This window comes from Euleptes europaea, chromosome 3 (assembly GCF_029931775.1).
Source record: "Euleptes europaea isolate rEulEur1 chromosome 3, rEulEur1.hap1, whole genome shotgun sequence".
NCBI classification, from domain to species: Eukaryota; Metazoa; Chordata; class Lepidosauria; order Squamata; family Sphaerodactylidae; genus Euleptes; species Euleptes europaea.
This window is the reverse complement of record NC_079314.1, coordinates 58,616,258-58,631,482: the sequence shown is the minus strand read 5'-3', so window position 1 is coordinate 58,631,482 and position 15,225 is coordinate 58,616,258. Positions and strand designations below refer to the sequence as shown.

Genomic DNA, 15,225 nt, shown 5'->3' with positions numbered 1-15,225 from the left:
ATTGGGAGGTGCAGCAAACACCTCAGAAGATATAAAATTCAACGAGATCTGAACACGCTGGAAAAGTGGGCAGACGTGAACAAGATGCAATTCAACAAGGATAAGTGCCAAGTTATACATCTGGGTAACAAAAATGAGGAACATGCATACTGGATGGGGGATACATTTCTGGGTAGCAGTGTGAGTGTACAAAATCTTGGGGTACAGGTGGACCGTAAGTTAAATATGAGCAGCCAGTGTGATGCAGCGACAAAAGGCCAATGCGATCTTGAGGTGTATCAACAGAAGCATAGCGTCCAAATCACAAGATCCCGTAGTCCCACTGTGTCAGGCCACACCTGGAGTATTGTGTACAGTTCTGGAGGACTCACTTCAAAAAGGATGTGGACAATGTGCTCTTGATCCCTTCCACAATCCTGAATAAAACAATTGAGTGGCAGAAGTGGTACTCATTACATAGCTGGGGTACCACTAGCCACTGATCCCAGAAGGATAAGAACTCAGAAAGTCATGCTTCCTGAAAAGGCTATGAAGACTTACTCATTCCAGAGTGACTCTTCTCCCCCATCCATCATTACTCCTGACTAGCAGGAGCTTGCTTGGTGAATTTCTGGAGACTCTGCCTGGGGAGAGCTCAATGGGGACATGATGCTGGCAATCCACAGCCACCATTTCCTCAAGGGAAAGTTGCAATTCCAAGAGAATTTCAGGCTCCACCGTGAGGGCTCTAATTGCAATTGAGGGCTGGTCACATGGCCAGCAATAGTTGGTTCAGTGTGTACCTGGGTCTAAGCACAAGCGTAGGCACAAGTTTTGTCTTCATAACACCGTTCCTTCTCCTACCAGTACAATTTCTCACATATTTTCCTCATTTTTCCCCATGCAGGCACAGACCCTTACAGCGCCATCCTAAGCAAGGTTAAACCCTTCTAAACCCATTGACTTCAAGGGGCTAAGAAGGGTGTAACTCTGCTTAGGACTGCACTGCTAGTCACTTGGAACAACCAAGCACCTGCACTTCGGCATGCCTATTTATAAAGGAATGTGTCACAATGTAAGTACAGAATTAACAGCGCAGCAGCTCCTCCATTACCTTGTCAAATATTGACACTGGACTTTGATTATTTACTGAATGGAGACATTTCAATATATCACTCAATACCTAATGAGAATGAATGAGTGGGGGAAAGAAACTGGCAGATTTTTCAGCACTGCTGTTTACAAAGAACTAGACATGACAGAGACTGGAATCCATCACTTGTGGATTCTATGTCTTTCAGCAGGTTTTTTTTGTTAATGGGGATGGCCAATGCCTAATGTTTAGAGAAGGAGAGAATTCCGAATGTTGTGAATTACTTTCAAAATGCGTTAATACTGTATGGTATTTAGAGTCTTGTGGATTCCTTCTCTGTTGGCCAATGCATTTCTTTCTAAAGATCTCTATTTATCAATATAAAATTACACAGAAATTAGATCTGTACCTATATTGAAGCTCAGAAGAAGAGTTGGTTTTTATATACCGACTTTTTCTCTACCTTTTAAGGAGAATCAAATCGGCTTACAATCTCCTTCCCTTCCTCTCCCTACAACAGACACCTTGTGAGGTAGGTGAGGCTGAGAGTTCAAAGAGAACTGTGACTAGCCCAAGGTCACCCAGCTGGCTTCATGTGAAGGAGTGGGGAAACAATCCCAGCTCACCAGATTAGAAATCTGCCGCTCTCAGTGCTAGAGAAGGAACCCCAAATCAAATGATCACTTCTTTAGTAGACTTACCAACTTCAAAGTGGGGCATGGACTTCTCCCAGAATTACAACTGATCTCCAGGCTATACAGATGAGTTGATTAGGAGGAAATGGCAGCTGTGGAGTGTGGACTCTTTAGTATCACATCCCCAATGAGCCCCATCCCCTCTCCGAACTCCACTTTCCCCAGGCATCACCCCTCAATCTCCAGGAATTTCCCAAGCCAGAGTTGATAACCATAAACAATGGGTAATCAGTACAATCTAGAGTGGGCCATAGTTTGGCCATGGATGTATGTCCAATTCTTATCTGTCTGTAAACAATACAACTGTGCTGTTATTTACCTGAATTCTGGAGGGATTTGTTAAGTGGTACAGTGTGAATACTTTCAGAAGAGGGGGACATGATGGATATGGGGTTCACAAAAAATCCTGAGTCCTGCTGGATGAGTGCAATGGTACATCTAGACCAGGATACCATTTCTCACATGGCTAGCAAAATGTTCCCAGAAACAGTTAATCAGGGGTGGGGAACCTCAGGCCCGGGGGCCGTATGCGGCCCCCGAGGACATTTTTTGTGGCCCTCGGGGGCTCGGGGCCCCCACCGAGGAGAAACGGCACAGGGTGGCCCTCCCTGAGGGTGTTCCTGGGGCCACGGCTTGCAGGGGTGCTGCGGCGCCCTTTGGACCACCTCTCGCCAACTGACGGCTGTTAGTCGGCAAGAGGAGGGGGAGGGACACTTCCCCAATGCTGCCCCCTATAGCCGCAGCGTGCAGGAATGCCGGGGCACAATGTAAGCCCCTTTTGCTGCCTGTCGGCTGTTGAGCAGCGAGAGGGAGTAGGGGGAAAGAGGCCTGCGGCTCCTGGTGGCAGAGCATGCACGCAGGAGCCGATCGGGCTTCGGGGGGGCCTTTTGTGGATTCTGGGGGTGGGAGGGCATGGAGCCTGGGGCCAGAGTGCGTGGGGCTGGCGGGTATGTGTGGGGGGCTTTTCTCTCTCCCTCTCTTTCTTTGTCTGTCTCCCTCCAGCCTTTTCTTTCTCCCCCTCTTTCCATTTCTTTCTCCCTCTCTCCCTTTTCCTCTTTCTCTGTTTTCCTTCCTTCCTCCCTTACTGATCGACTGCGGGCTGCGCCCCCAGCACCTCGTTTGCTCGGGCCCACCGCTGGCTGCCCTCCCTCCTGGGAGGGGGGAGGAGCGGGGGAGCCCCCAGGCCTTCTCTGCGTTGCCTCCCCTGTGGTTGCCAACCTCCAGGTGGTGGCCGGAGACCTGGCAACCCTAGCCTCCCCCCCCACCGGGAGATCTACACCTGATATGGCCCCCGAATGATGTTATAAATGTGCAAATGGCCCTTGGCAGGAAAAAGGTTCCTCACCCCTGCAGTTAATGGATGTCAAAGTGTCCCTGATTATGTTCCCCAGCAATTGGGGGTGAGGTATCTCAAGGCTGTTTTCTTCCCTAACTGCTCTATACATGGGAATTTCACTTAGCCGTCATTATTGATAGTTACTGATGTATCAATCTATCCTAAGACAGTCAGTTCCATAAGTAAAGTGTATGTTGCGTTTAAAAGTATTTTATTTTTTCTGTCCTGAATCTACCACCCATCAATTTCACTGGTGTTCCTAATAATGGGAGAGCAAGGTAAAGTTTTCTCTATCCACTTTCTGTACATCGTGAAACATTTTATAAGATTCTGTCCTTCAGACTGCAAGCAGTATTTCCCTGTGGCAGCCCATGTTCACAATTATTGAGGACATTTTATTTCAGAGGGTCAAATTCAGTTCCAAGAAATATCCTTCATTTCCATACCAACCAAAATGCTGCTATCCATATGTAAAATAATTACCGTAATTGTACAATTTAATGGTTCACACAAAGGCCATGTTTGTTAGCCATTTATCTTCTACTACCAGTACATACAAATGCCTGGACCTTATCTGTTGTTATGATAAGTTTGGCTATATCTATACAACTTAATTCTATCATAAAAGAGCTTAATCATTGTTAAACTATGTTATTACACACTGTAGAGATGGGGCTGACGTAGATGGGGACAGGCCAATTTATAGATTCATTGTACCATGACTGTGTTAAGCAAATGTTAAAATACAAATCCCTTGGCTGTTCACTAAGGCCCTTCCAGTGCTTATCTACCAAACAATATTTATTTTTCTGCCATTTTCCCGATAAAGGCTATTAGTAAAGAGATTTGTGCCGTCAGCTTGGAGATATATTCCTAACAGATTTTCTTTGTTGTAGAGATACAAATCCACAGGAAAGCAATAATTCTAGACTGCATGCTTCTGTTGGGTGTAACAAATGTTTTGTCAAATAGTGACAAATTAATTTGTTTTAATTGACTAAGCAAGATTATAATGAATTTCAAGAGCAGAAAATATTTATGGATGTAACTTGTTACAATCTGAAATGTCCAAGGTTTCATCTTAGCCCCAGAGTTTCTTTCAGTCCTAGAAAAGGTAGTAACAGAGGAAACAGCCTCTGAAGAGTGCATTTTTCCACACCGCTGATAAACCAAAACAGCCTCCCAAATGTCTGGGAGTAGGGGGCAGCACTAATAGGACTTGATGTAATACAGTAGCTAAGAAAATGAGCTATGATCAAGGAACTTCCAGGTTCTAATCTCGTGTCTGCAAGGAACTTACTATGTGGCCTTAGGCAACCCATTCTCTTAGGGTTGTCAGCTCTGGGTTGGGAAATGCCTGGAGAATTTGGGTGGTGGAGCCTGGGGAAGGTGGGGTTTGGGGAAGGTAGGGACCTCATCAGGTAATGCCATAGTCCACCTTCCAAAGCAGCCATTTTCTCTGAAGATCAATTATAACAGCAGGAGATCTCTGGAGATTGGCAACCCTACATTCCCAGCCTCAGTCCTATCATCTGTAATATGAGGATCAGTGCATATGAATCTCATAAGAAGAAGCTTAGAGAAATAAAAGAAATAACATTGAAAAATCCACCAGGCATTCCATTGAGGACAGTCAAGGACAGTTTTCTACCACCTATTAGACATGTCACCTGTTTTTGACAGCATTGTGTAGTGGTTAAGAGCGGTGGTTAGGAGGGTGGACTCTAATCTGGAGAACCGAGTTTGACTCCCCTCACCTCCACATGGTTGTTGGGTGCCAAATGATCATTGTATGTTTTGAGCCATCTTGTGCCCTGTGACCCAAGGGAAGGGAAGGGCAGGAGATGATAGATAGATAGATAGATAGATAGATAGATAGATAGATAGATAGATAGATAGATAGATAGCCATTTCAGATGTGTCAGATAACAGCAAAGATAGCAAATAATGGCATTTGTGTGTGTGTGTTTTAATAACTGAACCATTGCAACTAAATATTTAAGAACCAGGATCTCTGTAAGTCATCTATACTAAAGGGAAAAGTAGATTACTCTGCAATGAACTAATCTTGAGAGGTGATTGGTGCCCAAATTCTCATTGAGTTACATGGAAGTTCAATTTCTTGACACCTCCAGGACTGAACTCCGCTGAAATTGATATCTTTTATCCTTTGCCTCTTCTTAAATTGTCTCTTACTAGAATTACTATCCCTACAATTCTATTAGTGAACACATTGAAGAGTCTAGTTAAGAGGAAATGGGAAATACAAAAGAATGTTGTATTGTACCTGGAAAATGAGAATGACCACCATTATCTATCTAGTTCTGCTGGCTTTTATTTTTAGACCCACACTTTGAAAAACAAGACTATAAACTTGTTCATTGTGTTAACCGCTATTTCCCCAGCAGCACTGATGTTAATTCACATCTGTTCAGGAAGCTTAGCATTATAGAAACTAAGAATTTAGTTTTCTCAAAAGGCCAGCCAGCAATTGATACCTTACTCCAAAGGACTGGACTGGCATATTCTCCACTGAAATGAGCAGGTTTTCTTCCTAGCAGAATCATTCGGCAGACTGAGCATTCAGAGTTCAGTCTCTGTGCATGTTTCAAAAGTCATGTAGAATGTTCAGTTTAAGACACCATCTTTCTTATGAGAAGTCATCTAAATAAACGTCAAAAGCTACCTTCACTGGAAATTTTAACCCGAATACATTACATTAAGAACCATTTAATTTGTGTGGTTTCCTTCTATGATGATCTTTATTTAAAGCAGTTCTAGTCAGCCTTTCTCCCAAGAGACTCAGGGCAGGTTACAATATTACATATAACACAAAATAAAATCCAGTAATCTATTTATTTAACTCAATAATTCTTCCAGATGGATTAATTGGACGATTGTTAATGCTGTGTAAAATAAGTCATACAGAATCATCTAATGAATTCATTTAAAACAACTGTTGTGTTAAATAATTAGGTTTTACACTGTTGCCAGAAGACTAAAATACCACACACACCACAACCAAAAAAGGTGTTGCTCCACACATACAAGGATCAAACCTGAAACAGACCCTTATCATAGGAGCACAGTTGCTGCACAGGAGTACAATGGGAGAGTTGGTCTTGCAGATCCTTCAATAATGAGGCCGTAGAGTTGCACAAATAAATAAATGCAGAAGATAATATTGTAATCTTAAGAACACTTTCCTGGGAGTAAGCCACACTGCATAAACCTGACTAGGATTCTGAGTAGACTTGCTTAGGATTGCTCTCTGCTGCCTCAAGAACCACTCAAGCCAGGCTTGCCATCTGACATTTGCCCAATCATCTGTGGCAAATAAGACATGTTGCCAGGAAACCTGACAAACTCTCTTTGCCCTTTCTAGTTTTAGTGAGCTCTTGGTTTTAAAAGACACCGACTCTTCAAGGTTAATCAGGAGATATCGACAACAAGACATACAGCCTCAAAAATGTATCCCTGGTTTTTAAACTGGGCTGCACTCCGGGAACTACATACCAAGCTCCATTTTTCTAGCTTTGTAGAAGAAATAAAGAAACATGCTCACATATGGACTTCCAAACACAATCCTGAATCTGGGAGGCTGTACATGAAGTTCTCTTTCTCCCTTCAAGCTTTATAGTTGCTAGATCTAAGGCTGGAAACCTAACAGATGTTCAGAATGCAACTTTCACAATATTATCCAGTATTTTATTGATGCTACTTTTAAGACATTTATAGACTCGCCTTTCTCATAATACAGGAACAACATAAAACCATAACTAACACCACACATTAAAATAGAACAATAAAAACATTTAATGCCTGCATTCGCTGTGTCTCCTACTGCGTCCCAACAAATCAAGCAGTGCCACCAGCCCTTTGAAAAGGCTCACTTTTGCAGCTGTTCCTAAAAATGAGGAGCGTCTTTCTCACATCTTCAGGAAGCCTATTCTACAAAACAGGAGCTGAAACTATAAAAGAACACAAACGAACCACAGCTGTCTGCACCTGCTTGCAGGAAAAGTTAGGAAAAAATTGGTCCAGGGATGAAGGGCAGTGTACAGGTTCACTCGGAGAGAGGAGGTCCTTCAAGTATGTAGGAACAGGCTATGATAAGATTTAAAGAAAAACTGGACTGGGACTAAGCAGGACTAGGAGACAATTCATGCACACTCTCTTACACAACCACAAAGCATGCATAAAACATGACATAAAACATAATGTTCAAAACCATCAGTATGAGTAGCCACACAGGCCTCAGCAGACTTACAGATAGACAATGATACACTTAAAAATGCAATGGGCTTTTCTGCATTATCTTTTTCCTGATGTCAAAAAATGTTATTCTTTGGGGGGAAGGTTAAAAAAGTTCTGCACGTGTTTTGCTCCCTCTAGTAGTTGATTCGATATAGCAGAAGATTAAATGTAGCTTATTGCTCTGCTGAATTATGCAGCAGCTGTTTACTCGTCATAAAATGGGTGTAATATCGAATCAATCACTAGAGGGAGCAAAACACGTGTGGAACTTTAAAAAACACTGAAGAAACAGGAACTTTGACATGAGGAAAAAGAGAATGGAAAATCCCAACGATCAGGCATTGCCACAGACATCTTCCCATTCATATCTAAGGGTGCCATTTGATTTGCCATTTGACTTCTGTTTTTATTTTGCTACAACAGACAAACAGTTACCCTTTGAAGACTACAACAAAAAGAACAGAACAAAGAACCATGAACAAATACCAGACTGTCCTAGCCATGATGCTGGCTAGGAAAAGGGTACAGACAGGCTTGCACTAATAGGACATAGTATTAGGTCTCCACAGGGACCCCATAGAATTGGGCTGTTAATATTTGTATATGGTTCACATAAGGCTAGGCACTCAACAGAAAAGAGGCATGGCACTGAGAGTACCCATAAGACATACAGTATATTCCTGTGCGGAGTTACTCCAGTCTAAACCCATTTAAATCAATGGGCTTAGACTGAAGTAAGTCTGCATAGGGACTGTACTGTTACATATCAGATCACATTAAAATGTGAGGTCCTAAGAGCCCTGAGAAGTTTTAGTTCTAAGTGCAGTTTATTGCACAGATGGTGTCCAATCTGACAGATAATGGTGACCATTTTCATTTTATAGGGACCATTCCAGGGTTTTTTTTGTACTGCCTGTTTAGTTCTTGTGAACTAAACTCTTCACTAATAGACTTGCAATCAATGTAATCCAAACTATCCTGACACAAACAACTTCAATAGTAACTATAGGGAAGCCTCCTTTTAAATCTCTCAGTTTAGACTGCTGCCAAGTGACCCCTGTGTAAGCAGTAGAAGATGACAGATGGCGATCGTCTTGTAGCTATACTCTAATGCTATTAGAGAGGCTAAACATGTCAGTTTGGTTTAGACTTGTGTCTAACATCCAATCAAAAAAACTTCCATTTGCGTTAAATTTTACTACAAGGTTGCATTTTGCAAATGAAAGATGGCATTTTAGGGGCCGAGAATAAACAGTGTACAGAAATCCAGCTTTCACCATGAAATCACTGGTTCCATTTTGTTTCTAATCCAAACAAGCTCACCGTGTTTTGCTCTATCTATCTGTCTGTCTGTCTGTCTCTTCCATCCTTCTTCTTGGTCCACTACTGGCCTCCCAGCAAAGCTCTCATAAAAATTACTGACAACTGGACTCCGAAATTTCAAGACAGTAGAAGGGACTGGTGTTAGAAGAAGATTTCATCTCCTTCTCTGATAACTTTTCATTCCACCCTTTCACTTTTACCACTCCTTACGCAGCATCCTATACTCCCACCCAAAATATTCATTCCTTTCCCACTTCTCTGGCCTTCTCCTGTTCTTCCCTTCCTCCTGTCCTAGATCTCTCTTCCATTCCTTCAGTAACCCTTTCACACTCTCTCACGTGTATTTATTTAGGTACCCAAAGCATTTTACTGGAATACAAGCAGTACAAATCTCATTCCAATCCCATGTTCCTTGGGAAGAGGATTCATATCTGAGGTGGACTTATGTGTGATGGAGGGGGCATAGTCTCCTTCTTGAACTCCCTCAAATGGACCATTCCTCAAAGTATAGCACTTTGCTTCTCTCCTTAGCTATTAATGAGAATTGTTTACTTACAGAATCAGACTCCCAGAGTTGGAAAGGGCCTTAGGTCATTGTCCATCTCTTTCTGTGCTGGGATGGAGGCCAAGGCTGTGATGCTTTCCAGGGTTTCCCTTGCCGGCACCTTGGAAGAGCCTCTGCTATGTGAGGAGCAAGCAGCTTTACTTTCATCCAGCTCCCTCTCCCCTGCACACACGAGGACCTTCCCACATAACCTAGAGAGGGGCCTTGCTCTTCCTCCTTGGCTCTTTGCAAGGGCCACCCAGAGGGAGGGGCGTCCTCAGACCTCCTCCTCCCCCTTGTGAGGGCTGGGCCATTCAAGGCCTAGAGCCAATAGGGTGCCTGCCTGGGTCTCTCCTTCATCAGCTCCACCCACCAGGAGTCTTCAAGGACCAGCATTTCAAGCCTGGCCAGGCCTAAGGAAGGCAAGGCTTCCCCTTTCCTCCCCCATCCTTCCTCCCCGCAAACTGCAGGCTGAGTCTTTTGAGGCTGGCTCATCAGCTACAAAATCGGCCTTGGCAGCTCCTCTCCACTCACTGCCTTGCCTTGCTTCTCGGGGGCTGCCAAGCCCCACAGTGCAGCAGGAGGTCAGGTCTCAGGCTGCACCTCTCCAGTTGCCATGCCGTGTCCCGCTGCATTTCCAGGCCTGGCTGTTTTCCAATGTTCCTGGGCCCTCCATGGGGCCAGGCCACATCTCTCCCAGTTCTCGGCCTTACAGTAAGAAAGAGGGGAAAGATGCCCTGGACAGTCATTTAGTCCAACACCATCTCAAAGCTAGAGCATTCCCAAAAGAAGACTGCTTAAAGTCCTCTAGTAAAGAAAAAACATCAGTACCCCATAACTGGTTTTACTGTCAAACTGTTTATCATTAGGAGGTTTTCTGCTAACATTAAAACAAAATCTACTCTCCAGTATTTAAACCCATGAATTCTGCCCTATGGAGCAGCAGAGAACAAGCCATGTGATAGCACTATAAACTACCCTTCTGCAGCTATATCCATTTCCTTCCACCTTTACTCATGGTACGTTTTCTGGAACATCAACCATCTTTGATATCTTTCTCTATTGTAGGAGAAATTAAAAGAGAGTTCAAGAACTTTGGTGCCATGACTGAGAAGGCCTAATGCTGGGTTGCCACCCACCTAATAACAAAAGGTGGAGACACCTGAAGGAGGCCCTCCAAAGATGACCATAACAGTTAGGCACATTTATAAGGGATTAGGTGGTCCTTCAGGTACATTAAGAGCCCCGTGGCGCAGAGTGGTAAGCTGCAGTACTGCAGTCCAAGCTCTGCTCATGACCTGAGTTCTATCCCAACGGAAGTTGGTTTCAGGTAGCCGGCTCAAGGTTCACTCAGCCTTCCATCCTTCCGAGGTCAGTAAAATGAGTACCTAGCTTGCTGGGGGTAAAGAGAAGATGACTGGGGAAGGCACTGGCAAACCACCTCGTAAACAAAAGTCTGCCTAGTAAACGTCGGGATGTGACATCACTCCATGGGTCAGGAATGACCTGGTTCTTGCACAGGGGACCTTTACCTTTTTACTTCAGGTACATTGGTACCAAACCATATAGGACTTTGAAGGTCAAGATCAGCACCTTGAATCGCACCTGGAAACAAACTGGAAGCCAGTGTAGATAAACCAAGACTGGAGTGATATGTCCCTACGACCCACTCCAGTCAACATCTTGGCTGCAGATTTCTGTACCAACTGAAGTTTCTGAACACTTTTCAAGGGCATCCCCATGAACACCGCATTGCAGTCATCAAATCTAGATGTAACCAGGGCATGCACCATAGTGGCCAATGGTTCAGGATTTCTACAGCCTCCCTGGGATCAGCTGGGCGTCTGAGACAGAGTTGGGTGTCTTCCGCATATTGGTAACAATCTGGCCCAAATGTCCATATGAACATACTCAGCAGTTTCTTTAGGTGTTAAAGTGCATAGGGGACAAGATGGGGCCTTGTGGGGCCCCACATGCCAAAGGCCAATAGGCTGAACAGCAGTTCCCTAGCACCTCCTTCTGAAACCTACTCTCTAGGTAAGAACAGAACCAACATAGAATGGTCCAATCCCTCTACAGATAAGCTGTCCAGAAGGATAACATGGTTGATGGTATCAAAAATTGCTGAGAGATGCAGGGCAGTCAACAGAATCACACTCCCTCTATTCATCTCCTGGAGCAAGTCATCCACCAGGCTGACCAAGAATGTTTCAGTCCCATAACCAGGCCAAACCAACACAGTGTCTTCCAGGAAAGCTTGGAGTTGTCCAGCCACCACTAGTTCAATCACCTTGCTCAAGAACAGAGCCTTTGAGACTGGTTGTAGGGCTGTCGATTTGGTTAAACTGAACCGAACAAACAGCCGAATTTCCCCCGATTCGGGGGTTTTCAGTTCGGATGGAACCAAACTCAAAAAAACGTGGGGAAAGGATGCGACGAATTCAGCGAGTTCGGCGATCGCCGGATAAATTCGCCAGGTTTGGCGTTCCCTGAACCTGCCTTTTCCCGCCTTTAAAGACACCCCCCCGCCCGGTTTCCTGGGAGTCCCAGGAAACCGGGCAGGGGGGGGGTCTTTAAACTGCTCTGCACATTAAAACCCCCCCACCCGGCTTCCCGGGACTTCCGGGAAAGCGGGCGGTGGGGGTTTAAACTGCTCCGAGCACTTTAAACCCCCCCTGCCCGGCTTCCTGGAACTCCCGGGAAGCGGGGCAGTGGGGGGGTTAAACTGCTCTGCTGCCTGGGTCCCGACGCTCAGCTGTTGGGGGAGTCCCAGGAAGCTGGGCGGGGGGGTTTAAAGGGCTCGGAGCAGTTTAAACCCCCATCGCCCGCTTTCCTGGGAAACCAGGCGGTGGGGTCTTTAAACTGAATTTGTTCGGGAATGCCGAATTTCCCTCCGAATTCGGCATTTCCAAACAGAGGGGGTTTGGCCGAATCCGAACTGGCCCGAATTTTTTTTTTTAAACAACCCTAACTGGTTGACAATTACTGAGATATCCTGGGTCCTGAGTAGGCTTCTTAGAAGTAGATGCACCACAGCCTGTTTCCAGGTTGGGGCGACCAACCTCTCTCTTAAGAAAGCATTAACTACCTCTTGAACCCAGTCAGCCAGTCTCCCCACCCAGAAGATGTAAGTAACCAGGAAGGGAAAGGGTCATACAAGCAGGTGGTAGGCCTCAAAGTTCCAAGGCTCCTGTCCATATCCTCAGATTGAATAATGGGAATTCCACACAATTGGACAAGTCGGCACCCTGGCACCGTCCAACCCTGCAACTACTAACATAGAGTTAGTAGTGAGACTTGGCTCATAATTATTCATATACAGCCTTTATTCTTTATATAGAGCCATCATGGCACTTTAAAGATACTTCTGGTTTAAGAATATGGGGTAGGATCCTAATTAAAGAGTTCACGGAACTAAATCTTCACCACGTTGCCATTCTCTCTCCTGTGAGCCCCACAAAGACTTTGCTGAAGACTGGAGGAGGGGGGGGGATATTTCCTAAACAAAATGTCATGCCCTATGGTGGGAGGAGGCTGCAGCATGGAAGGAGAATCAAGCAATATCACACCTCATGCTACTCTCCCACCCTGCTTGTCTAAATGTGGAGCTCCAAGACTTGCTCCATTTGTGCAAGAGGGAGAGAGAACAATTTCACCTTCTTCCTGCAGGCCCATGTGCCACACAATGCCACTGTTCACAAGAGCCTTCCAAACTTGCTCTTTTCAATCATTGTTAGGGTTTTTTTTCTGATTACTGTGATGAATGAACTATTGACTTGTGCCTGCACATCTCTGTAGTACAACAGTAAACTGCTTATTTAACAATTAGTCAAGAAATGTGGCATACTTAGGAAAAGATCATTTATTTTTTGCTTATCAGTTGGGCCAGCAAGAGCTGGTTCTCAGACTTGCCTGAGTGAAATATTTGAGGTTAAGAGCTCCAGGAATGTCTAGGCTTGATTTAATGAAGTTTGATTACTCTACTCACACTACGTGTGTTTACTTCCAGATTGGTTTAAAGTAACTACCTCAGTAACTGATTCTTATTCTCCGCTAGCATTTTAAACAGAGGAAGAAAAAGATTAAGCTCCAGTTTTAAATCATTTTGGTACTTCAAGATATTATTTGAAAAACACTGTATGATTTAAAAATGAAAAACAAATGTAATAAAACCAAATGGTATTCTGATTTTTTAAAGGTTAGATTATTCTTTACATTATTTTTTATCGATTGGAATCCATTTGTAGATTTATGGAATGATAGGTTAAAGCAAAATATACCAAAGAAAATTCAAAACATCTGAAGGTACAGAACTGGAATAAATTCTGAAGGCTGGAATTACGTTAGTGATTGTTATTATAGATCAGGATGCGTAGAACTGATTTAGGATTTCAGGTTACAATTTCTGTGAGGTTTGAATTTGTTCCTTTTAAGAAGCTTTTCTATGGTAACATTATGTTTATATTATAATGGTTTATATTAAATCACTCTGAAAATTATATTGATATATTTACTAATAAAACAGGAAAATGTTAAGTTTCAAAACAAAGTGATTTACGAGCATTTTTAAAAAATCAAGCAATTCCAGAATGTTCCTATTCTCATCTATCTTCCTCTTACAATCTACAGCATAATGGCGGACAGTATTATAATGTATGCAATGTCCAGACACAGGTGTCAGTATGGGCTGCACCAAACCTCAGTACTTCTAATTAAGCTGATTTACAGTGCAATTATTCCTGTGGACGCCCAAGGCAGACTGATTAAACTCACAGAAGAACAAGCCCCGCTGAGGAAGAATCAGCATGGGTTTAGTAAGTTCTTTGAAAAAATTAACAAATGTATAGGCTGACATGATCCCCTAGAGGGCATTTATCTAGTAGCAATAGTTATTAACAATATACTTTTAACGGGAAAAAATCTCTTCTTTGGTTAAATATTAAATAACACCAATGAATTCAACTTACCCATACAAGCAGCAAAAGATTTCTTTTTACTGTTCCACAATACCCCAGCATCCCAACGATGATAAGGAAGCAGCAGACTGCAATCATGACCGGATGAACTACAGGAAAATAAGTGGAAACAACAGCTTCCTCTACCCTGAAAGCAAACAAAATATAGGGTCAGAGAAATTTAAGTCAACCAGGCTTCTCTGTTCTTTTGTTCAAATGACCCAGAAAAAAAGTAGATTATTTTGAGACTGTCAAGAAGAAGAAGAGTTGGTTTTTATATGCTAACTTTCTTTACCACTATGGTTGCCAAACTTCAGGTAATAGCTGGAGATCCCCTGGTTTTACAACTGATCTCCTGCCGATAGAGATCAGTTCCCCTGGAGAAAATGGCCGCTTTGGCAACTGGACTCTATGGCATTGAAGCCTCTCTCCTCCCCAAACCCTGCTCTCCTTAGGCTCCGCCCCAAAAACCTCCTGCTGGTGGCGAAGAGGGACCTGGCAACCCTATTTACCACTTAAGAAAGAATCAAACCGGCTTACAATCACCTTTGCCTTCCCTAACCCTAACCCTAACCAGGCTTCTCTGTTCTTTTGTTCAATGACCCAGAAAAAAGTAGATTATTTTGAGACTGTCAAGAAGAAGAAGAAGAGTTAGTTTTTATATGCCAACTTTCTTTACCACTAGGGTTGCCAAACTTCAGGTAATAGCTGGAGATCCCCTGGTTTTAGGTAGGTGAGGCGGAGAGATCTCTAAGAGTCGTGACTAGCCCAAGGTCACTTTGTTAGTCTCTAGCCCTTTGAAATTTTTAAAAACAGCACAGAGATATTCCACAAAATATAGTGTTGCCTTTACCAAAGACAAAGGTACTAAAAGGATGTTTTTTTTCATTTTCATTTGCTGCTATATCATTCATACTGCAGCAGGCTCTTGTTACGAAAGCAAATTCAAGGTATTAACCATGGTTCTCAGAGGTGGGAGAAAGCCCTTTTCTGAGGTGGCACAATGTCTTTAAAAACAGATTTTCCTGTGTATCCTGCCAGAG

The 15,225-nt window shown here is 43.6% G+C and overlaps 1 protein-coding gene across 3 annotated transcripts in view; it reads right to left on the bottom strand.

Annotated features, from left to right (window-relative positions):
- Positions 1-15,225, bottom strand: part of TSPAN12 (tetraspanin 12) — a 65,912-nt gene that overhangs the window by 25,426 nt on the left and 25,261 nt on the right. For all 3 annotated transcript variants that reach the window (XM_056847153.1, XM_056847154.1, XM_056847155.1), the window contains one exon: positions 14,195-14,330. In XM_056847153.1, coding sequence (XP_056703131.1) covers positions 14,195-14,330 — 136 coding nt within the window. The remainder of the gene's footprint in view (positions 1-14,194; positions 14,331-15,225) is intronic.